General features: G+C 43.3%; 1 protein-coding gene across 8 annotated transcripts in view; it reads right to left on the bottom strand.

The window, feature by feature from the left end:
• apbb2b (amyloid beta (A4) precursor protein-binding, family B, member 2b) overlaps positions 1–23,123 on the bottom strand; it is a 449,372-nt gene that overhangs the window by 176,477 nt on the left and 249,772 nt on the right. For 4 of the 8 annotated variants that reach the window (XM_085969159.1, XM_085969166.1, XM_085969145.1 and 1 more), the window contains exons 6-8: positions 16,700–16,759; positions 12,606–12,691; positions 12,434–12,494 (exon numbers count right to left, since the gene is read on the bottom strand). In XM_085969159.1, coding sequence (XP_085825285.1) covers positions 12,434–12,494; positions 12,606–12,691; positions 16,700–16,759 — 207 coding nt within the window. Of the gene's footprint in view, positions 1–12,433; positions 12,495–12,605; positions 12,692–16,699; positions 16,760–23,123 lie in introns of those variants that run through there. The other 4 variants (XM_085969171.1, XM_085969176.1, XM_085969175.1 and 1 more) reach the window with 1 other exon arrangement.

Raw genomic sequence — 23,123 nt, forward strand, 5'->3', positions numbered from 1 at the left:
ACATGTGTAGAGCACACTCTTGGCTGGGAGTATTCCAATTGGAGCCGGGCAATATAAACTAGGTATTGCCTAGCCAGAACCGATACTGCAGCTGTCACACTCGGACTGATAGCTGCAGTGTAAATGCACCTAAGAATATTATTGTCAAGAGCAAGAAGCAGAACAATAAGTCACATTCCACGTTCTGTCCTGTTCTTTGTCTCTGGTGGCAGTTTGGAATGTGGAATGTGACCTTAGAACGTTGAGTGGTCTGACTCTTTATGTTGACTCAGTATTTAGAATTTAATGAATCCAGGCAAGGATCTTCACCAGGAATGACAGACCGACTCCCGGCCACCCATTGTGAATACTACAGTTTTACTTAAACTGTATGTTTATCAGCTTGTGGGCTGTAAGCCAGGGTCCCTAGATTTCTGCAGCACCTCAAGTCAAATTATTGTGGCAATCCCAACTAAATTTTGACATAAAAATGTAGATTCTACAGTAAGTTTTTGTAGGGATTGAGGGTATCTGAATCTCAATATAGCATTTTTAAAAGGCTGTATAAAACATAACAACTTGCATTTATATAGCGTATTGAGCGTAGTAAAACGTTTCAAGTAGCTTCACAGGAGCGTTATCAAACAAAAATTTGACACAAGCCACATAAGGAGATATTAGGACAGATGACCAAAAGGTTGGTCAAAGAGATAGATTTTATGGAGTGACTTAAAGGAGGAGAGAGTGGTAGAGAGGCAGAGTGGTTTAGGGAGGGAATTCCAGAGTTTAGGACTTAGGCAGCTGAAATGGTGGAGCGATTAAAATAGGGGATGCAGAAGAGGCCAGAATTGGAGGAGCGCAGAGATCTCTCAGGTTGTGGGACTGGAGGAGATTACAGAGATAGGGAGGGGCGAGGCCATGGAGGGATTTGAAAATAAGGATGAGAATTTTTAAATCAAGGCATTGCTGGGCCGGGAGCCAATGTAGGTCAGCGAGCACAGGGGTGATGGGTGAACTAGACTGGAGATTTGGATGAGCTCAAGTTTATGGAGGTGGAGATGGGAGGCTGGCCAGGAGTGCGTTGGAATAGTCAAGTCTAGAGGTTAACAAAGGCCTGGACGAGGGTTTCAGCAGCAGATTAGCTGAGGCAGGGGCAGTGCCGTGCAATGTTATGGAGGTGGAAGTATGCAGTCTCGGTGATGGCGCGGATATGTGATCGGAAGCTCGGGGTCAAATACAACATCAAGGTTGAGAACAGTCTGGTTCAGACTCAGACAGTTGCCAGGGAGAGGGATGGAGTTGGTGGCGGGGCCAAAGACAATGGCCCAGATATTCCGATCCCTACGGGTGGGTACATGCGCTGAAAACCGGCATGTCTGATCTGTCTTGACAGATCCTCCAGCTGCCCTGGAGAAGGGCCTCTGCGGGTGGATAGTTCCGCTTTTTGGAGACCCTCCGCCCGCAGAAAACCCTTACAATTCTTGCGCCTGGTTAAAGCGTAAGGCCTGCTTTTACCAGGATAAGAGTTGAAAAAAGTTTTTTTTTTTTTAATTTCACTGATTTATCATTTAAAAATACTTTAAAAAGGTAAGTTATTTTTAGCTCCGTAAAAAACTATAATTATTTTTTCAAAAAATTAAATTTTTGCTTAAAATACTTAATTTATTGTAATTTCAAATCATTTTAAAAATGTGATAAAAAAAAATGTATTTAAAGTTTTACTATGTTTTTTCATTGATCTCCATCCTGTCTAATGTATGAAGGGAGATTCCCCTATGTGATTGGCTCCCCATGGCCCACGTGATCCCAGGGACGCTGCGAACTACATGGGCCCCTGGGATACGTGGGCCCTGCACACTTCAAGTTTGGTGAGGCCCAGGAGCAGAAGCGTGTGCGTCCTGAGAGCCCTCAGGTAAGGGCGCAGATTTTTCCAGATCGCAGACCTCCGCCCGTGGAAGGCCTGCGATTGGAAAATACGGGCCAATGTCTTTTGTCATTGTCAATGGTAAACTGATGGCTTTTGTTTAAAAAAATGGGCACCTTAATCTGTATGAAAGTAGTTCACTGTGCTCACCCGCTGTCTAGGTTGGAGGCTTAGCCATTTCTACTTAGCACCTGGCTGCTCACATGATTTTCAGTTAGCTAGATGTTAAATTGGAAGGTAACCAAATCCTGGTATATCAACATCTGGTTCTCTGAATCACAGAAATCCTGCTTCAAACTCCTGGACCTCTTTTTGCAAGCCCCGAATCCTATTCTTCCCTACATCTGATCTGAAACATGACTTCCGACTGACCCCACCCCATCCCCACCCCTCCATGTTTAATAGCCCAAAAACTGGATCCGTACTGCTCTCATTAGATGCAATAACGTCACTTGGAGATTCATCAGAGCTGCTACTGGTGGAGTTCCTGGAATAGCCTAGAAATACCCAGAGACATGTCCCCCCCTGCCCCCCCAAAATTGCAGGGTTGAGGTGACTGGGGCAGGTCATGGATCAGGATTTCTTGTGTTACATGAGCTTTGTCCCTCAAATCCCGTGCATAGTACCAAAGCATCAATGACGCCATGTCAGCCACATGAGCATGACATTTAGTGCTTGATAATTGTGAATAAATGGAATGTTTTTTGAACTGTGAAGATGTTGATCCTGGTGAAGGAACAAGTCAGGCAAAAGAAAAATAGGAAATATGATCCTTCCTTGGACTTGGGATTCACATTTTTGGTTCTGATGAAAATCCTCAACCGTGATGTGTTGTTAATGCTGAAGCTATTGCTCAGGATAGCATGAAACCAAGCAAACTAAAGTGTCGTTTGGAGACCAAACATCCTTCCTTCAAAGATAAGCCACAGATTTATTCAAACAAAAGCTCTTTCAACTAAAAGGACAGATGAAGATAAACAAAGAACGCAGTGCTTCCCCTGCCAAAGCACATGAAGCATCCTATGCTGTCTCATACCAAATAGCAAGAAGTGGAAAATCTCATACGATTGGTGAAAATCTTGTACTGCCAACACCAATTGAAATGGCATTGATTGTGTTTGGAAGGAAATCGCTAACCAGCGAAGTCTCATCCCACTATCTGTCAACCTACAGAATTGCCGATATGGCAGAAGACATTGAGGAGCAGCTAGTCCAAGCAGTGAGGCAAAGCTCTTCCTTTGCACTACAAAGTCTGCGCCAATGCTTTTTTTAATGTTTTTGGTGCAATACATCAGCTCATCTGATATCAAAGAGGACTTTTTATTTTGCTCTGCTGTCCCAACAAGAACAACAGCTGAGGAGTTGTTTAAAATTTTAGACTGGTACATGACCGCTAAAAATAGTGTGTCAAGTTTTGTACAGATGGGGCAAAAGCCATGACTGGATGCAATAGTGGACTTGCTGCTCGGGTGAAAGCTGTTGCGCCACGCTGTGTAAAGCGCTACTGTTGTACACTCAGGGACGTGCTAGCTGCAAAAGAGCTGTCGGATGTACTGACTGCTGCTGTGTGAACCTCATAAAAGCTCAACCACTGAACTCACCCCTCTTCTCAGTGCTATGTGAAGAGGTTGGATCATTGCACCAGAAACTTCTGCTGCACAACAGAATTTGATGGCTGTCTCATGGTAAGGTTTTGACAAGAATGTGTAAACTCAGGGAGATGCGGTATATTTTTCATATACTCTAAATTACCACTTCACCATCACTTCCACGTTTTAATGGACTACTTGGCTGACATATTTGACAAGCTCAAATGAACTTGACCTCGCTTTGCTAAGTAAGAGCTTTGTCAAAAAAACTTTTGCCATGGAGTCGCAATATGCTGCAAGACAATGTAACTATGTTCCTGACACTGTCACAAGCTTTGCACAAGAATTGCAGGATTTCTTCTGGATTTTGAATCTATTTTCAAAGGACCTCGTAGCAAAGGTCAAGATTGCCATGAATCTAAAGAGAATTTGATCGATATTGCTGGTGATTCTGTTCGAGATCATTTGAAAGTCATGCCTCTTGATGAGTTCAATCTCTCAATTCAAAGAGCCATCGAAATATTTGTTCCATATTTGTGCGGTGAGTTTTTCTTCGCTTACTTAAAAAACCCCATCAAAAACAAATATAGAAACTGCTTCAATGTAAAGTCTGATTTGTGTTTGAAACTCTCTAAAATCAAACTGAGATTCCACAAATTGTACTAGCAGCAAATAGGTTCATCCTACTCAATGAGACAAAGGTGAGTCATCAAGTGTTCTTTTACGTTGAATCTTATTCAGTAGTGTAGCAGTGGTACTGTGCTATTTATGTTGTTTTCTGTCTTAAGCAATATGTTATATTATCCAAGAAAAATAAAGTCCTCTTGTTCTATGCAAAAAATACTGTTTTACAATGAAAGGGGTGCGCATGGGATATGAATCTCTGAAGGCGAGACACAGCAAAATAAATTTGGGGATCTCTGGTCCGAGCATCTGTGCCAGCTTTTTGCTAGAGCAATCCAAAACCAATCCCACTCCCTTTGCTCTCCCCATAGCCCTGTATCTTTCTATGCTTCAAATAATTATCCAATTTTCCCTTAAAAGATGCCTCAACCGGTCCCGGTGGCAAAGCATTCCATGCACCAACAACCCTCTGTGTAAAGAAATTTTCACAAGCTCCCTTCCCATTTTCACTGACAATTTTAAATTGATGTCCCCTTGATTTAACCCATCCATATCCAAATGCCAATTTTCTCTTAAATTAGGGATTCTTCTCTTCTTAGGCAGTCCCTCGGAACTGAGGATGACTTGCTTCCACATTAAAAACGAGTTCACAGATGACTGATGAGTCCAATGCGGGACCTACAGTCTCTGTCACAGGTGGGGCAGATGGTGGTTGAAGGGGCAGGTGGGTGGGGTGCTTGGGTTGACGTGCGCTCCTTGCGCTTGGCTTCCGCTTGCTTCCAGCGAAGAGACTCGAGGTGTTCGGCGCCTTCCCGGATGCTTCTCCTCCACTTTGTGCTGTCTTGGGCCAGGGATTCCCAGGTGTCGGTGGGGATGTTGCACTTTTTCTAGGAGGCTTTGAGGGTGTCCTTGAAGCGTCTCCTCTGCCCACCTGGGGCTCTCTTGCCTTGCCGGAGCTCCGAGTAGAGCGCTTGTTTTGGGAGTCTCGTATCGGGCATGCGGACAATGTGACCCATCCATCGGAGCTGATTGAGCGTGGTCAAAGCTTCGATGCTAGTAGTTTACCCGCAATCAATGTTAGATGTAACAGCACATTTTGCCATTTAATTAGGATTGAAAAATTAGGGCAAGAGTCTCTGCTATCACCCCTCTGACTCCTTTCAACAGCCTAGCGTGCATTCTATCAGAGCCCAGTCACTTATCCACCCTGAGTTCTATTTTTTCCAGAACCAATTCCTTTTCTATAGTTAGCTCGATCAATTGTTCCATACCCTCCTCTAGGACACCTACGTTTTCACATCTGCCATTATTTGTAAAAACGAATGCAAAATATTTATTTAATATCTCCACCATACATTTATCCTCCACAATTAGACATCCTCCTTCATCCCAAGCAGATATCCACTTCAACTATTCTTTCACTGTTTATATGCTTATAAAAGCCCTTACAATATCCTTTTACATTATTGGCTAGCATTTTTCATATTCACTTTTAGCCCTTCTAATCTCCCTTGTCATCCTTCCTACTACACTTTCTATATTTCTCATGACTATTAGTATTCTTAGCCCTAACTTTACCATGTGCCTTCCTTTTAGCTGTGAGGAGGACACAAAGAGCTTGCAAAGGTATATAGACAGGTTAAGTGAGTGGGCAATAAGGTGGCAGATGTGGGGAAATGTAAAGTAATTCACTTTGGTAGAAAGAATTAAAAAAAAGAATATTTTTTAAGTGGTGAGAAACTATTAAATGTTGGTGTTCAGAGAGATTTAGGTGTCCTCGTACAGGAATCACCGAGAGTTAGCACGCAGGTACAGCAAGCAATTAGGAAGGCAAATGGCATGTTGGCCTTTATTACAAGGGGGTTAGAGTACAAGAGTACGGAAGTCTTGGTGCAATTGTACAGGGTTTTGGTGAGATCACATCTGGAGTATTGTGCACAGTTTTGGTCTCCTTATTTGAGGAAGGATATACTTGCCTTAGAGGCGGTGCAACGAAGGTTCACTAGATTGATTCCTGGGATGAGAGGGTTGTCCTATTAGGAGAGATTGGGCTTATACTCTCTGGAGTTAGAAGAATGAAAGGTGATTTCATTGAAACATAAGATTTTGAGGGGAATTGACAGGGCAGATGCTGAGAGGTTGATTCCCCTGGCTGGAGAGTTTAGAACGAGGGGGCAGAGTCTCAGGATAAGGGGTCAGACATTTAAGACTGAGATGAGGATCAATTTCTTCACTCTGGGGGTTGAGAATCTTTGGAATTATCTACCCCAAAGGGCCGTGGATGTTGAATCATTGAGTATATTCAAGGCTGAGATAGACAGATCTTTGGACTCTAGGGGAATCAAGGGATATGGAGATCGGGCAGGAAAGTGGAGTTGAGGTTGAAGATCAACCATGATCTTATTGAATGGCAGAGCAGGCTCAAGGGCTGCATGGCCTACTCCTGCTCCTAATTTTTATGTTCTTACGTTAAATTTCAGTTTAGTTTTAATCTTTCAAATTATGCACAGAACTCTATTCTTTGCTGCACCCACTTTTAGCCTAATGGGAATAAATTTATTTTGCACTTAATAGAATTCGGAGCTTGCAAGGTACATTTCAGGAGTTAGGATGTAGATTAAGAATCAGGATCTCAAAAGCCAGCAATCTCAGGATTACTATTTATACCACGTGCTAACCAGTACAGGCAGGTAAATATATGACTGGAAACACGGTGTCAGAGGGAAGAATTCGATTCCAATTCTAGTGACAATGGGACCAGAGCTGTACTGACAGCACAGGCTACACCTAGGCAGAGCTGGGACTAATATCACCATGGAGAAGTTAAGTAGAGCTGTAGTAAAGAGTTTAAACTAACGTGGCCAAGTGGATGGGTATAGCAACAGAGTGGAGTATGCTTCTTGGAAGGGAAATTACGTTTTTGAAATTAAAGAAGTTAAACAGGACAAAATAGTAAAAAAAAAAAAATCAGGAAGTGGAAAGGTTAAAAACAAAGGTAAAACTGCAAAACCAAGGGAATCTAAAATGTCTGCATATTAATAAAGTGTATAAGAAACAAAACTGGGGAACTAGTGTCATTGATTACAACAGAATATCATGGCATAATACAATAACTGAAGTGAGTCTGCAGCTGGGTGAGGATTGGCGAATCTCGGCTTCAATACATTGAGGAACAAGGAAAGAAGAAAGGAAACAGGGCAGTGGTTTAATAAAATCATAGAAGGGGGCCATTCAGCCCATCATTTCTGTGCAGGTGCTTTGTGAGAACAATCCAAAGCTAATCTCACTGCCTAGAATGATAGAAATATATAATTCAAGACAACATAATACTAGAGTGAAAGAATTTAAATAATGAAGTGTCCCAAACTGAATCCCTGTGATTGATCTGAAGAATACTAAGGGGTCAGTCACACTAGTGGGGGTATATTATAGACTCAACAGTGGAAAGGAAATTGAGGATGAAATTTGTAGATACGCAGACATAATTAAGTTACATCTTAGGAGATTTTAATTACCTAAAAATAGACTGGGATTGGGAAAGGGAATGTTTGTGGTAAGGAAGAGGAGGTTTTTTCTGCAGTATTTTCAGGACTGATTTCTCATTCTGTTTAGGGCCTGAGCAGCTGAAAGCACAGCTGCCAATGGGCGTGCGATTAAAATCGGGGATGCGCAAGAGGCCATAATTGGAGGAGCAGAGATCTCAGAGGCTTGTAGGTCTGGAGAAGGTTACAGAGATAGGGAGGAGCGAGGCCATGAAGGGATTTGAAAACAAGGATGGACCGGGAGCTAATGTAGGTCAGCGAGCACAGGAGTGATGGTTGAACGGGACTTGGTGCAAGTTACGATACGGGCAGCAGAGTTTTGGATGAGCACAAGTTTATGTAGGTTTGAAGATGGGAGACCAACCAGAAGAACATTGGAATAGTCAAGTCTAGGAGTATGGATGAAGGTTTCAGCAGCAGATGAGTTGAGGCAAGGGCAGAGTTGGGCGGTGGAAGTAGGCGGTCTTGGTGATGGAGCGGATGTGGTTGGAAGTTTATCTCGGGGTCAAACACAACACCAAGGTTGCTAACAGTCCATTTCAGCCTCAAACCATTGCTTGGGAGAGGGATGGGGTTCATGGCTAGACAATGGCTTGGATTTTGCGGTGGTAATGACGGCGAAACTGTCAGCGTTTACCGACATTATTCCTCTGAAACTGACAGTAACTTTAGGATCTAGCGTATGCACAGATAAACGTGGAAATCCTGAAGTTGTGGTCAGTCATTACACCTGCTCCAGCACAGGCTGCGCTGTGGAGCTCCCCATAGCTGGCATTCAGTGAAATGAGTTGAACTGACGAAAACTTAATCTTTTCCGCTCTAATATCGCTGTTAAACACCCAATAAAAAGGTAAGCCTTGTTGGAATAGGTGTAACTGGTGTTTTAATGGAGTATTGACTGCTGAATAACCTTTCTGGCCCTGAAAAACGAATGTTATATTTGTGGAATGTCAAATTTCATCATTATGATAAAAATTACTAGATTATTAAAATAATAAAAAATATATTTTGAACTTTTTTTAAGTTTATAATATTTCAGCTTCTCGCTTAACCCCATGTGTATGTCCCAATCTTTATTTCGCAGTCTGTAAAAAAATTTAAAAAGTAAATTGATAATCAGTGCTTTTTATTTCCTGGTTTGCTGTCAGTGAGAATTCCTCAATGTGATTGTCTGCTTAGACAGCTTGATGATATCACTGCTGCTCTACGCTGGGAATCTCCCTTTGACAGCATTACAATTAAATTAAGGTCGGTGCTGGCAGACCCGAGATTGGGAAAGGTGGTCTCTCTCTCTTAGGCAGTCCCTTGAAACCGAGGATGACTTGCTTCCACATTAAAAATGAGTTCTCAGGTGACTGACTCTGTCACAGGTGGGGCAGACGGTGGTTGAAGGGGCGGGTGGGTGGGGTGCTTGGGTTGACGTGCGCTCCTTCCGCTGTTTGCGCTTGATTTCCACTTGCTCCCGGCGAAGAGACTCGAGGTGTTTGGCGCCTTCCCGGATGCTTTTCCTCCACTTTGAGCGATCTTGGGCCAGGGATTCCAGGTGTCGGAGAGGATGTGGCACTTTTTCAAGGAGGCTTTGAGGGTGTCCTTGAAGCATTTCCTCTGCCCACCTGGGGCTCTCCTCCCATGTCGGAGCTCCGAGTAGAGCGCTTGTTTTGGGAGTCTCATATCGGGCATGCGGACGATGTGGCCCGTCCATCGGAGCTGATCGAGCGTGGTCAAAGCTTCGATGCTGGGGATGTTGGCCTGTGCAAGAACACCAACGTTGGTGCGCTTATCCTGCCAATGGATTTGCAGGATCTTGCGGAGGCAGCATTGGTGGTACCTCTCCAGTGCTTTGAGGTGCCTGCTGTACATGGTCCATGTCTCTGAAGCATGCAGGAGGGCGGGAATCACTACGGCTCTGTAGACCATGAGCTTAGTGCCGGGTTCGAGGTCCTGGTCTTCAAACACTCTCTTCCTCAGGCGACCGAAGGCTGCACTGGCACACTGAAGGCGGTGTTGGACTTCATCATCAACATCTGCCCTTGTTAACAATAGGCTCCCGAGGTATGGAAAGTGGTCCACGTTGTCCAAGGCCTCGTCGTGGATTTTGATAATCGGGGGGCAGTACTGTGTGGTGGGGGCAGGTTGGTAGAGGACCTTTGTCTTACGGATGATTAGTGTAAGGTCCATGCTTTGCTTCGGTGAAGGTGTTGACGATGGTTTGGCGTTTGAACTCCAAGTGTGCGCAGACGGAAGCATCGTCTGCATACTGTAATTCGATGACAGAGGATGGGACGACCTTGGATCTGGACTGGAGGCGACGGAGGTTGAACAGTTTCACATTTGTTCTGTAGTTTAGTTCAACCCAGCGGGGAGCTTACTGAGGGTGAGATGGAGCATTGCAGCCAGGAAGATCGAGAATAGCGTTGGTGCGATGACACAGCCTTGCTTGACCCCGGTCAGTACGTGAATTGGGTCTGTGGTGGATCCATTGGTCAGGATCACGACTTGCATGTCGTTGTGAAGCAGGCGGAGGATGGTGACAAACTTTTGGGGGCAGCCGAATTTGAGGAGGACACTCCATAATCCCTCACGGTTGACAGTGGTCGAAGGCCTTTGTGAGGTCAAAGGAGGCCATGTACAGCGGTTGATGCTGTTCCCTGCATTTCTCTTGTATTTGACGCGCGGTGAAGATCATGTCCATTGTGCCCCTTGGTGGGCGGAATCCGCATTGCGACTCTGGGAGGAGCTCTTCAGCCACTGGGAGAAGGTGATTGAGGAAGATTCTTAAAATGACTTCCCAGACAGCAGGGACTCTCCTTTGTAATTACCGCAATCGGGCTTGTCACCTTTCTTGAAGATGGCCACAAATACGCCATCTCTGAGATCCCCTGGCATGTTCTCCTCCTTCCAAATAAGAGAAATGAGTTCATATATTCGTGGCAATAGTGCTCCTCCACCATGCTTTAGTGCCTCGGTGGGGATTCCATCTGCTCCTGAGGCCTTGTTGTTCTTCAGTTGTCGGATGGCCTTTTCAACCTCATGTCGGGCTGGGCTTGTGCTGAGGTGGTGGCGGGTAGCATGCTGCGGGATGGAGTTGAGGACACTCGCGTCGAAGACAGAGTCTCAGTTAAGGAGGTCTTCAAAGTGCTCCACAGTGGGGTAGGACTTTGGGTGCTTGGGTCGTAGGTGGTCTTGACTGCGCTAAAGAATCCACGCATGTCGCGGTTGTCGGCTAGTTGCTGAATCTCCTGCGCTTTCTCCACCCACCATCTGTTCTTTAGGTCGCGAGTTTTTTGTTGGACCTCGGCCTTCAGGCGTCTGTAGAGCTGCTTTCTTGCTCTCGAGTTCTGTTGCTGTTTCCAGATCAGGAATGCCTTGCGCTTGCGGCTTATTAGCTCCTGGATCTCCTGGTCGTTCTCATTGGACCAGTCTTGGTGTTTCCTGGTCAAGTGACCGAGCGTCTCTTCACAGGTGCTGATTATGGAGGCCTTGAGTGCAGAACAGGTGCTGTGGACACTCTTGTGTCTGAATCACTGGGAGTCGTCAGGTTGGTTGTGAGGTGCAGGCTGAATCGGGCTTTCTTAGCGGGGTCTTTGAGTACTCCAGCTTTGATTTTCCTGAGACACTGGGAAAGGTGATGGCGGCGAGTTGACAGCTGTGAAAAAAAAACGCTTTCCCACCCGACCCGCCGCCAATCCTGCCTGCTGACCCCCCGGAAATTTCCAACCATGGTATTCTATGAAGTGCGCAAGGATAGATACAGGAATACAATGGATATGCTTAATATGAATTCTTTTAAAGTATTTGATAAGATACCATTTAATCCTGTTTTACAATTAAGCACTTTACCTGTCATTCTATTTCTGGTGTGTGGGTGTGTATGTATCCTGGGTACATTATTATACATCCTGCTATTTTACTGTATAATTCTTCAATAATTGATCTGCACAGCGCAAAAAAACAATCTTCCTGTAGTGCATTTTCTGCGTAAAGTTTTTCACTTGAAAATCTTAATAGAAGAGTAGATATGAAGGTAGTCATGTACCAGATATCAATGGAATATATCTCCTTCTTAAAGTCACTTGGGCAAATTCACAAAAATGTCTGTGTCTGGCCAAACAATTTTGATCCAATGAGGGACTGTTTATGAGCAGCTTTTACATACAAGACAAGGAATGTTATTATACAGAAAACGAGACAACCTACTTTTGGAGATTGAAGGCTATGGTAGCATTTTTTGATCAAATGCAAAACCACATTGATAACAGCTGCAGATCGGGAGCAGTTCCATATCAGGATGCAGTGTTTAAATGGTGAAAAGGAATCTTTTTGGATCTCCGCTCATAATATTTACTATGGTATCAAAGGGATTTAAAAGAGCATTTCCTGATAATAGATTGAATTGTTTTGAGTCTTTAAATCCAAGCACATTCCCCTTGTAAAACTGTAGTTCCGTGTCACTAACTTTTTTGATATGTTGAAAGAAATTATACTACAGCATATTAAACCACTATCAGATGACTGAATAGAGAAGACTTTACACTGGGTTGTGCACAACAGAAAATAACAGCAATCCCTAAATAGTGCAATAGTCCTGGAATCAAATACACATCATAGTTACCCTTTTTCCAAGAAGAGATTAATAAATAAAATATTTAACAATCATTGTCCTGACAATGTTATTATTTATCTTTTAATATTATAATACAGTACTCAGATGTGATATAATTCATACACACAAAGTTTGATGTCACAAGTAAGTTCAGAAATGGCAGTGAACCAACCTTTGCCTCTGGGTCACTGTTGATAGTACAGGAATCATCTTCCTCAGACTGTGGTACTGTTCTATAGAGACAATTGGAAGTATCAGTACTTAAACAGAAAACAATGCAAAAGGAAGATACAACAGTACTAAAAATTCCATTAGACCAATACTTTTAAAATATCACACCTTACCTCAGTTTTAGAGAGGCATAGCGCAGAGTTGCTCCCTCAAACTCTTTCAGGCTTGGGTCTGGATTTACAGTCGCAGCATGGAGGTCCTGTGACAAGAGAACTTCCTCTTAATTTTAAGGAAAATTCAAACAAAAATCTGGACAATTTGAAAATCATTGCTATATTTTTCAAATTTTGGGGTCAGTTACATACTCAACAAGGACAAAGTTATTATCGTTGGGGAATAGAACACTTGCACTTTTGGTATCCAATGTCAGCATGAAGTACTTACAACGGGCATGACACATATCAAAAGGGAGCAAACCTAAGAAGGGCATCTCCTACTGAACCAGGAACTATTTTTTCTGTTCTCATCAGCCATCCTTGTGGCCTCTCTGAATGAGATTGCTAATTTAGTGCCAAATAATTGTTAGTTTTGTGGTGTGGGCTCATGGCTACTGGGCACATGCACATATTCATTTTATAGAGCTGTTGTAACCAGCAGCAATAGGAGACTTTCAACTGTAACAAGAGTCTGAGTTGGATTCCAAACTGAATCGCAACAATGAAAGGGTAGTGTGAAGCCCCATTGTGCTACCCACTGCTGCAAATCTTACTATATTTCTGACAAGTTCCCAGCTCAGAATGAAAAGGCTCCACTTCATTATATGGTTTTCACAGAAAAATGGACAGAATCACAGAAGAGCTCTAAATGGAGAATTGGACAATCTGAACCCAGCCTCCGGTGGTCATGAATCTGCGAGCAAAACTGCTCACAACTTTGGCATTAGTTGGCAAATCTCACTCGGGGACGCCCCAAAGAAATAGAACAATTCATACTGATGCAACTGGGATAATTTCCTCCGCTTGTGGTTAATTCACATTGTTGAGACAGATGTTGTACCTGGCCCAGGCAAGTACAACAGTGTAGAGATTAATGCTGACAATTTGTGGGCAAAATGATCAATTTGCCAGATCTCTCCTAAAAGATATAATGTAACTTAAAGATGCAGTACTAAAAATCATATTCTTCTGTGGTTTGGGCTGAACTAAAGCAGCTTACTTTAGGAATCTGATTGCTCCTGTTCTACCTAACCCCCTCATGTAATCAGTGCAAAGCTAACCTCTTCAAAAATGAAAAGGGAACTTAAAAAATGTACTGATGGCACTGACCTCTTTTTTATCCACTGCTTTAGTTCGGAATTGACAGAAACTCGAGTAACCAGAAATCAGCATCATACATGCTGTAAAATTTAGTGTATCCCCTCCAACTCCAGATACAATAGAAACAGAAATTCAACCTAACCAAACTTCCTGACATCAATAGTAGAGAAAATGCTAGAAACCATTATTTGGAATGTGGTAACATGACATTTAGAAAATCATAATATGATTGGGCAGAGTCAACGCGGATTTATGAAAGGGAAAAATTGTTTGACAAATCTGTTTTTTGAGGTTGTAAGGGTAGATTAGGGGGAACCAGTGGATGTAGGGTATTTGGATTTTCAGAAGGCATTCGATAAGGTGCCACACAAGAAGTTATTACACAAAATAAGGGCTCATGGGATTGGGGGTAATATAGTAGCATGGATTGAGGATTGGTTAACGGACAGAAAACAGAGTGCAGGGATAAACGGATCATTTTTGGGCTGGCAGGCTGTAACTAGTGGGGTACCGCGAGGATCAGTGCTTGGGCCTCAGCTATTTACAATCTATATCAGTGACTTAGATGAAGGGACCGAGTGCAATGTACCCAAATTTGCTGATGATACAAAGCTAGGTGGGAAAATAAGTTGTGAGGAGGATGCAAAGAGGCTGCAAAAGTATATAGACAGGTTAAATGAGTGGGTAAGAACATGGCAGATGGAATATAATGTGGAGAAATGTGAAGTCATCCACTTTGGTAGGAAAAATAGAAAAGCAGAATATTTTTTAAATGGTGAGAGATTGGGAAATGTTGGTATTCAGAGGGACCTGGGTGTCCTTGTACATGAGTCACTGAAAGTTAACATGCAGGTACAGCAAGCAATTAGGAAAGCAAATGGTATGTTAGCCTTTATTACAAATGGATTGGAGTATAAGAATAGAGAGGTCTTACTGCAATTATATTAGACCTACTGTGTACAGTTTTGGTCTCCTTACCTAATGAAGCATATACTTGCCTTAGAGGTAGTGCAACAAAGGTTCACCAGACTGATTCCTGGGATGGGAGGATTGTACTATGAGGAAAGATTGAGGAGACTAGGCCTATATTTGAGAGGTGATCTCATTGAAACATATAAAATTCTTAAAGGGCTTAACAGGGTAGATGCTGGGAGGATGTTTCCCCTGGCTGGGGAGTCTAGAACTAGGGGTCACAATCTCAGAATATGGGGTTGGCCATTTAGAACTGAGATGAGAAAAAATTTCTTCACTCAGAGGGTTGTGAATATTTGGAATTCTCTACCACAGAGGGCTGTGAATGCGCAATCGTTGAGTATATTCAAGACAGAGATCGATAGATTTTTGGATATTAAGGGAATCAAGGGATATAGGAATAGTGCAGGCAGGTGGAGTTGAGGTCAAAGATCAGTTGTGATCTTATTGAATGGTGGAGCAGGCTCGAAGGGCCGAATTGCCTACTCCTGCTCCTATTTCTTATGTTCTTATGTTCTAATGTTCATCCCGAAGCCAATAGGCAACCCTAATCCTCATGTGCTTAACACCATTTCCAAGTATGTAACTGACTTACTGCAGTAATGTCTGTTCCCACAAATGTCAGGTAAGCAAAATATATGTCCGTCAATATGTAAATACCAAAATGTAGAAAAAAGTTTTAAAAAAATCAGCTTCCTCATTTTGCTGACAACATCTTCAAGTCTTACATTCCAAATGAGCTTTGCTGGATTGGATAAGCTGCTTTGAATGTGTTCTTTATTCTTATTGAGAAAACAAAACGAAGAGGCAGAGAAAGGACAAAAAAAAACAAGGTAAATCAAGAAACAGTGATGAGTGAAGCGAAAATTTAAAGCCCAAAGATTGTAGGCCATAGTAAAGGAAGGAGGGAACAATTTCCACAGTTTTGATGCCATGGCAAAAATTGATTAGAGTAGAAAATGAATGGCTCCAACACAGTGATTATGAAAGGAAGAGTAAAAGCTTGCAGTGCATCTGAATAGTGTATTTGCAGCTTAGGAGAAACAAAAAGTAGAGTTCTGCAACTACAAAGAGGTACAGAACCAACTTTGTATTGACATTCCTTAAGACCTGCATTAGTTTGAACATTAGCACACAATATTTCACCTCGGCAAATGCTAGAGAAAGTGATAAAAACGTACATTTGTACTCATGAGGAACTTTCTCATAGCAATTTGAATAAGCCGTTACTGCATGACACTTGAGGTTAATGTACCGAAGCCTAAAATTATGGTTTGCAACTTAGGATCTCAAGTGTAAGTTAGCTATCTATAAAATGTACTTCTATCAAGCACTGTCAAGCAGACCTTTTTGTTTCTTCAGTGGGTTTCAATCTTACCAGATTTGATTTTAAAGAGGCTCCAGAGGAACACATAAAGCACTCAACGTTTTTCAAACACCAGTTGGGGAATGACACTTGGGTATCCATTAATTTTGTTTGAAACATTTGTCACTGCACACATCCATGAAACAGAACTGGTTAAACTTTTCTGGATTTAATATGGTTGTGGTTCTTCTAATCTTCACTGGGAAAGTCAATATGAGAAAATCACAAGATGCAAATATTCATATAAGCTTGTTCACCCATTCAAGGCACAGCAAAGTGGCAGCTGCCTTCACAGCGTATGTGTTGAATGAGTAAATTAACATAGTGAATTGCATCACGTAAATTAGAAGAGTCTGAAATATTTTTGTACCTCACATTATTTCATCTCTATGCACGTAAATCTAGAAAAACTTTGAAAACTTTCAAATGTCACCTTAGGAATAGCATTTTTGATTAGGTCGACACTTCAGTGCTGTGTCAAATGGTTTTTATCTGCTGCTTAGTATATGCACTTAAGTTAATTTGGATATTAAATGGCATTAGAATGATTAAAATAATTAAGTTTTCTTTTTGCAAAATAGGTTATCTGATTAATATTTCATAAAATACTTGCCTTCCAAATGTCACTATTAATCTTTCCACCATTCAGCACAGCAAAATCAGTCCATGGTTTCTAGATATACAATTAATCACAGAGAAAGAAGCACATATGCATAAAAACAGAAAAAGGACACGGTTAGCACACTAAAGCAGTTAGTGAGACAGCTTCTAAATGCTACAGTAACATTTCTATTAAAAACTACTGGCTTTTTAAAAGATTTGTGGTTAACAATTTACCATGTTTACAATCTAATGTAACCAACTCTAACCTAGACACACATGTACAACAGAGACAATCACTACTAATAAATGAAAAGAAAAGAAACACTGACTTGCATTTATATACACCTTATTACATCTCTTAGAAACATCTCAAAGTGCTTCACACAACGAAGTGAAGCAATGTTGTTATACAGCCAGACACACCACAAGATCCCACAAACAGCAATGGCATGAATTACCAGTTGATCGGCTTTTAGTGGTGCTAGTTGAAGGAGAATTGTTGGCCAGGATGCTGGGAGAATCCCTGCTGTTTGAATAATGCCAGGAGATTTTTAACGTCCACGTGAACGAGTAGAACAGGCAGACAGGACCATGGTTTAACCTCTCATCTGAAGGACAGCGCCTCAGATAATTAACATTCCCTCTACGCTACACTGAAATGTCAAGTTAGATTATGTTCTCATGTGGAAATGGTCCAGTTTGTGAGTACTGGGAATTTGCTGACACATCACACAGCTGCTATTGTCAGAGAGGATTTCAGGGTTACACATTTTCATTTTCCTTTCCTTTGGGTGTGGGTTAATGGAGTTTGAAAGCTGCTTGTTTTTTTTTTAACGTTGTATCTGGTGACAGTGCTGGGCATTTCTAAGTCACACACAGTGCATTAATGTCCAACTTTCTGCTCAACCACACAGCTCTGAACATCCTTAAATAAGCTGGCACATTAAAACCATAGAAAAGTACCAGTTTTAAAAAACAGGTCCTCCACAGCCATGAGTTTCATATCAATATCAGCCACGTACATAGTGCAGTCAGTGCAACAGATTTAGGTATCAAACCAGTTTTTCCCCACAAATAGATTTGTGTACCCGAGTCAAGATGCATGTCATATACAAGTTATAACATACAAAAAATGGTCAATTTTGTCATAATTTGGTGTCAAAATTAACTTGTTAAGATTGCAGGTCCTAAATGATCCATGAATCATGCATAGAATAATCCTAAAAGTCACATCCAGCCTGCTGCAGTGCCTGCATCACAAAAACGAGCCACTGTTCCTACAGGGACCCTGTTACTTGGCAACCTGTTCAAGCAATCAAAGCACAGCGCCTCAGTCGGGCAGCAGGCATGGATGTTACTCATGTCAAATTCCTAAAAGTATACTCTAGGCAGAAGTGGTGTAGGGGCAACAGCAATGGTCTTGGAAAACAGCAGCAGGAACCACCATCACTTTGGAGCTGTCCTTCTGAGGCTGGTGTCCCAGAGCACAGTTGTGGTTTCCATCCACAAGAAGATCGATCCTATTAATTACAGAAAAATCTAACTGATATCAATGGCTCTTAAGGTGCTTCTCCTTAAAGCAATAGGCTGGATTTCACTCATGAGAAACATGTAGGGCAGGTTGTGGCTTTATAGCAGTACGTGGGCAAATCTTGGATTTTATCCAAGATGTGTACTCCAGCTTCAAGACCCGTGTAAAAGGTAAATGAGAAACTCAGTGAATATGTCTCTGTCAAAGACAGGTTGTCCACTCACACCCATCCTACTCAATGTGTTCATCAATGATGTGTGGATGGTATCTTAAGGGATGGCCTCAGGGTGTCTGTTCTGGGCTATTTGGAAATATTTTTTTTTATTCATTCCTGGGATGTGGGTGTCACTGGCAAGGCCAGCATTTATTGCCCATCCCTAATTGCCCTTGAGAAGGTGATGGTGAGTCGCCTTCTTGAACCACTGCAGTCCGTGTGGTGAAGGTACTCCCACAGTGCTGTTAGCGAGGGAGTTCCAGGATTTAGATGCAGCGACGATGAAGGAACAGCAATATATTTCAGGGTGATGTGTGACATGGAGGGGAACTTGGAGGCGATTGTGTTCCCATGCGCCTGCTGCCCTTGTCGTCTAGGGGGTAGAGGTTATGGGTTTGCAGTGCTCCTTTTTACAAATAATATTCAGTTGCGCTCGACACTATCTTGAACAGTAAGCTCTGTAACTGAGGAGAAAGAGCATAAGAATTAGGAGGAGTAGGCCATAGGGCCCTTTGAGCCTGCTCCACCATACAATAAGATCATGGCTGATCTTAAACCTTAACTCCACTTTCCCACCCAATCTCCAATCCCTTGATTCCCCTAGAGTCCAAAGATCTATCTATCTCAGCCTTGAATATACACAATGACTCAGCATCCACAGCCCTTTCAGGTAGAGAATTCCAAAGATTCACAACCCTCTGAGTGAAGAAATTCCTCCTCATCTCAGTTTTAAATGGCCGACCCCTTATCCTGAGACTATTCCCCCTAGTTCTAGACTCTCCAGCCAGAGGAAACAACCTCTCAGCATTTACCCTGTCAATCCCCCTCAGAATCTTATATGTTCCAATGAGATCACCTTTCATTCTTCTAAACTCCAGAGAGTACAAGCCCAATCTACTCATTTTCTCTTCATAGGAAAACCCTTTCATCACAGGGATCAATCCAGTGAACCTTCGTTGCACCGCCTCTAAGGCCTGTATGTCCTTTCTCAGATAAGGAGCCCAAAACTGTGCACAGTACTCCAGATGTGGTCTCACCAAAGCCCTGTACAATTGTAGTATGACTTCCTTACTTTTGTACTCCAACCCCCTTGCAATAAAGGCCAATATGCCATTTGCCTTCCTAATTGCTTGCTGTATAGAATCATAGAATGGTTACATCACGGAAGAAGGCCATTTGTCCCGTCGAGCCCGTGCCAGCTCTCTGCAAGAGCACTTCAGCTAGTCCCACTCCCCCACCCTTTCCCCGTAGCTCTGCAAAGTTTTTTCCTTCTGGTACTTGTCCAACTCCCTTTTGAAAGCCGTGATTGAGCCTGCCTCCACCACCCTTTCAGGCATTGCATTCCAGATCCTAACCACTCACTGAGTAAAAAAGTTTTTCCTCATGTCGCCTTTGGTTGTTCTACCAATCACCTTAAATCTGTGTCCTCTGGTTCTCGACCCTACTGTCAATGGGAACAGTTTCTCTCGATCTACTCTGTCTAGACCCCTCATGATTTTGATCACCTCTATCAAATCTCCTCTCAATCTTCTCTGTTGTAAGGAGAACAACCCCAGCTTCTTCAGTCTATCCACATAACTGAAGTCCCTCATCCCTGGAATCATTCTCATAAATCTTATCTGCACCCTCTCTAAAGCCTTCACATCCTTCCTAAAGTGCGGTGTCCAGAATTGGACACAATACTCCAGTTGACGCCAAACCAGTGTTTTATAAAGGTTCATCATAATTTCTACGCTTTTGTACTCTTTTCCTCTATTCATGAAGCCCAGGATCCCATAAGCTTTTTAACTGCTTTCTCAACCTGCCCTGCCACCTTCAACGATTTGTGCACATATACCCTAGGTCTCTCTGTTCATGCACCCCCTTTAGGATTGTACCCTTTAGTTTATATTTCCTCTCCTCATTCTTTTTACCAAAATGTATCACTTCGCACTTTTCCACATTAAATTTCATCTGCCATGTGTTCGCCCATTCCATCAGCCTATGTCCTCTTAAAGTCTTCTCCTCACTTCCAAATTTTGTGTCATCTGCAAATTTTGAAATTGTGCCCTGTACACCCACATCCAAGTCATTAATATATATCAAGAAAAGCAGTGGTCCTAGAACCACGCCTGGGGAACACCACTGTATACCTTCCTCCAGTCCAAAAAACAACCGTTCACCACTACGCTCTGTTTGCTGTCAATTAGCCAATTTCGTATCCATGTTACCGCTGTCTCTTTTATTCCACGGGCTTCAACTATGCTGGCAAGGCTATTATGTGGCACTTTGTCGAACACCTTTTGGAAGTCCATGTACACCACGTCAACTGCATTGCCCTCATCAACCCTCTCTGTTACCTCATCAAAAGATTCGATCAAGTTGGTTAAGCACGATTTGACTTTTAACAAATCTGTGCTGGCTTTCCTTAATTAATCCACACTTGTCCAAGTGACTGTTAATGTTGTCCCTGATTATTGTTTCTAAAAGCTTCCCCACTACTGAGATTAAGCTGACTGGCCTGTAGTTGTTGGGTTTATCCTTACACCCTTTTTTGAACAATCATGTAACATTTGCAATTCTCCAGTCCTCTGGCACCACCCCCGTTTCTAAGCAATTTGGAAGATTATGGCCAGTACCTCTGCGATTTCTTCCTTCACTTCCCTCAGCATCCTAGGATGCATCCCATCTGGTCCTGGTGACTTATCTACTTTAAGTACAGCCAGCCTTTCTAGCACCTCCTCTATCAATTTTATCCCTTCCAGTATCTCCTCTACCTCCTCCTTCACTGTGTCTATGGCAGCATCTTCTTCTTTGGTGAAGGCAGATGCAAAGTACTCATTTAGCACCTCAGCCATACCCTCTGCCTCCATATCGTAGGTCTCCTTTTTGGTCCCTAATCGGCCACACCCCTCCTCTTACTACCCGTTTACTATTTATATGCCTATAGAAGACTTTTCGATTACCTTTTATGTTAGCTGTCATTCTATTCTCATACCCTCGCTTTGCCCCTCTTTTTTTCTTTTTCACTTCTCCTCTGAACTTTCTATAGTTAGCCTGATTCTCAGATGTATTCTCGACCTGACATCTGTCATACGCATTCTTTTTCTGCTTCATCTTACTCTCTATCTCTTTCATCATCCAAGTTGCTCTGACTTTAGTTGCCCTGCCTTTCCCCCTAGTGGGAATGCACCTCAACTGTACCCGAACGATCTCCTCTTCAAAGACAGCCCATTGTTCCGTTATAGCTTTGCCTGCCAGTCTTTGATCCCAATTTACTCAGGCCAGATCCGTTCTTATCCCACTGAAATTGGCCTTCCTCCAATTAAGTATTTTTACTCTAGATTGCTCCCTGTCCTTTTCCATAGCTAATCTAATCCTTATGATACTATAATCACTGTTGCCTAAATGTTCACCTACTGACACTTGCTCCTCTTGATCTACCTCATTCCCCAGAACCAGATCCAGCAATGCCTCCTTCCTCATTGGGCCGGAAACATCCTAATCAAGAAAGTTCCCCTGAACACACTTCAGAAATTCTTCCCCCTCTCTGCCCTTTACACTATTACTATCCCAGTCTATACTAGGATTGTTGAAGTCCCCCATTATCACTACTCTACAGCTCTTGCATCTCTCTGTAATTCCTCTGCAAATTTCCATCCATACTTTTCCCACTAGTTAGTGGACCTAGTAGTGTAATTGCACCTATTTTATTTCTTAACTCTAGCCATATGGATTCTGTCCTTGACCCCTGCAGGACATCCTCTCGCTCCAGCCGTGTAACATTCTCCTTAACCAATACTGCCACACCACCTCTTAACTTTCCTTCCCTATCTTTCATGAACACCTTGGCCTAGAAATTCGGTGGCACCCCAAACGGGGCGCGAAGCTCGCCTGGGCGCCGGAATTACCGCTGCGAATGGAGCCGTTGCGCCCGCCGGAAATTCAGTTTGAGCACCCCAAGAGGGACGCGGGGCGCTGCTCAAGGCGCCCCGCATCCCCCTTGGGGCGCTGAAACTGAATATCGCAGCGCAACGTGCCGCAGCGCCACACACTGCAGCACGGCACGCTGCGGTACTGCAGGCCCTCCTCCCCTTCTTAAGGGGGAGGGGCCTGCACCAGCGCGATGACTGACCGCGAGTGCCGGCAAAAGAGCCCGGCACCGAGGAGAAGTGCCGGGCTCTCGGGACACAGCCGGCACTGCCCGGGGGAGGGGATCAGGAGGCCGGGGACAGAGGTGCTGGCAGGCGGCCACCGAAAAAAATGGCCGCCCACACCTCCACCTTAATTTGTGCCATTACTGCCACAGGTAGGCCCCGTGAACCGGGTGCGATTTGCAACCGGCGTTACAGAGGCGGGCGCGACCAAATATCGCGATTGGGGTGGTAGCGGGGCGCTGCGCACACCGATGACGTCATCGGTGGCGGCGCAGTGCTACAGGCTAACGTCGCCATTAGCACCCCGCTAAATATCGCGGGAGGTGTGGCCAGTGGCGCTAAAGCCACTGAGTGCCCTCTTTAGGTGATAACTGGTGGCGCAGCCCACCGAATTTCTAGGCCCTTATATCCAGGAATATTTAATACCTAATCCTACCCTTTATCCTAACCTACTCTGTTATTGGCACAACATCATATTCCAATGTGGCTATTTGCACCTGCAGCTCACCAACCTTGTTTACTATGCTTCGTGTGTTCACATACATACATTGTA

The sequence above is a fragment of the Somniosus microcephalus genome, chromosome 2 (genome assembly GCF_052327205.1).
Source record: "Somniosus microcephalus isolate GS21.2 chromosome 2, FLI_Smic_1.0, whole genome shotgun sequence".
In the NCBI taxonomy this organism is placed as follows: Eukaryota; Metazoa; Chordata; class Chondrichthyes; order Squaliformes; family Somniosidae; genus Somniosus; species Somniosus microcephalus.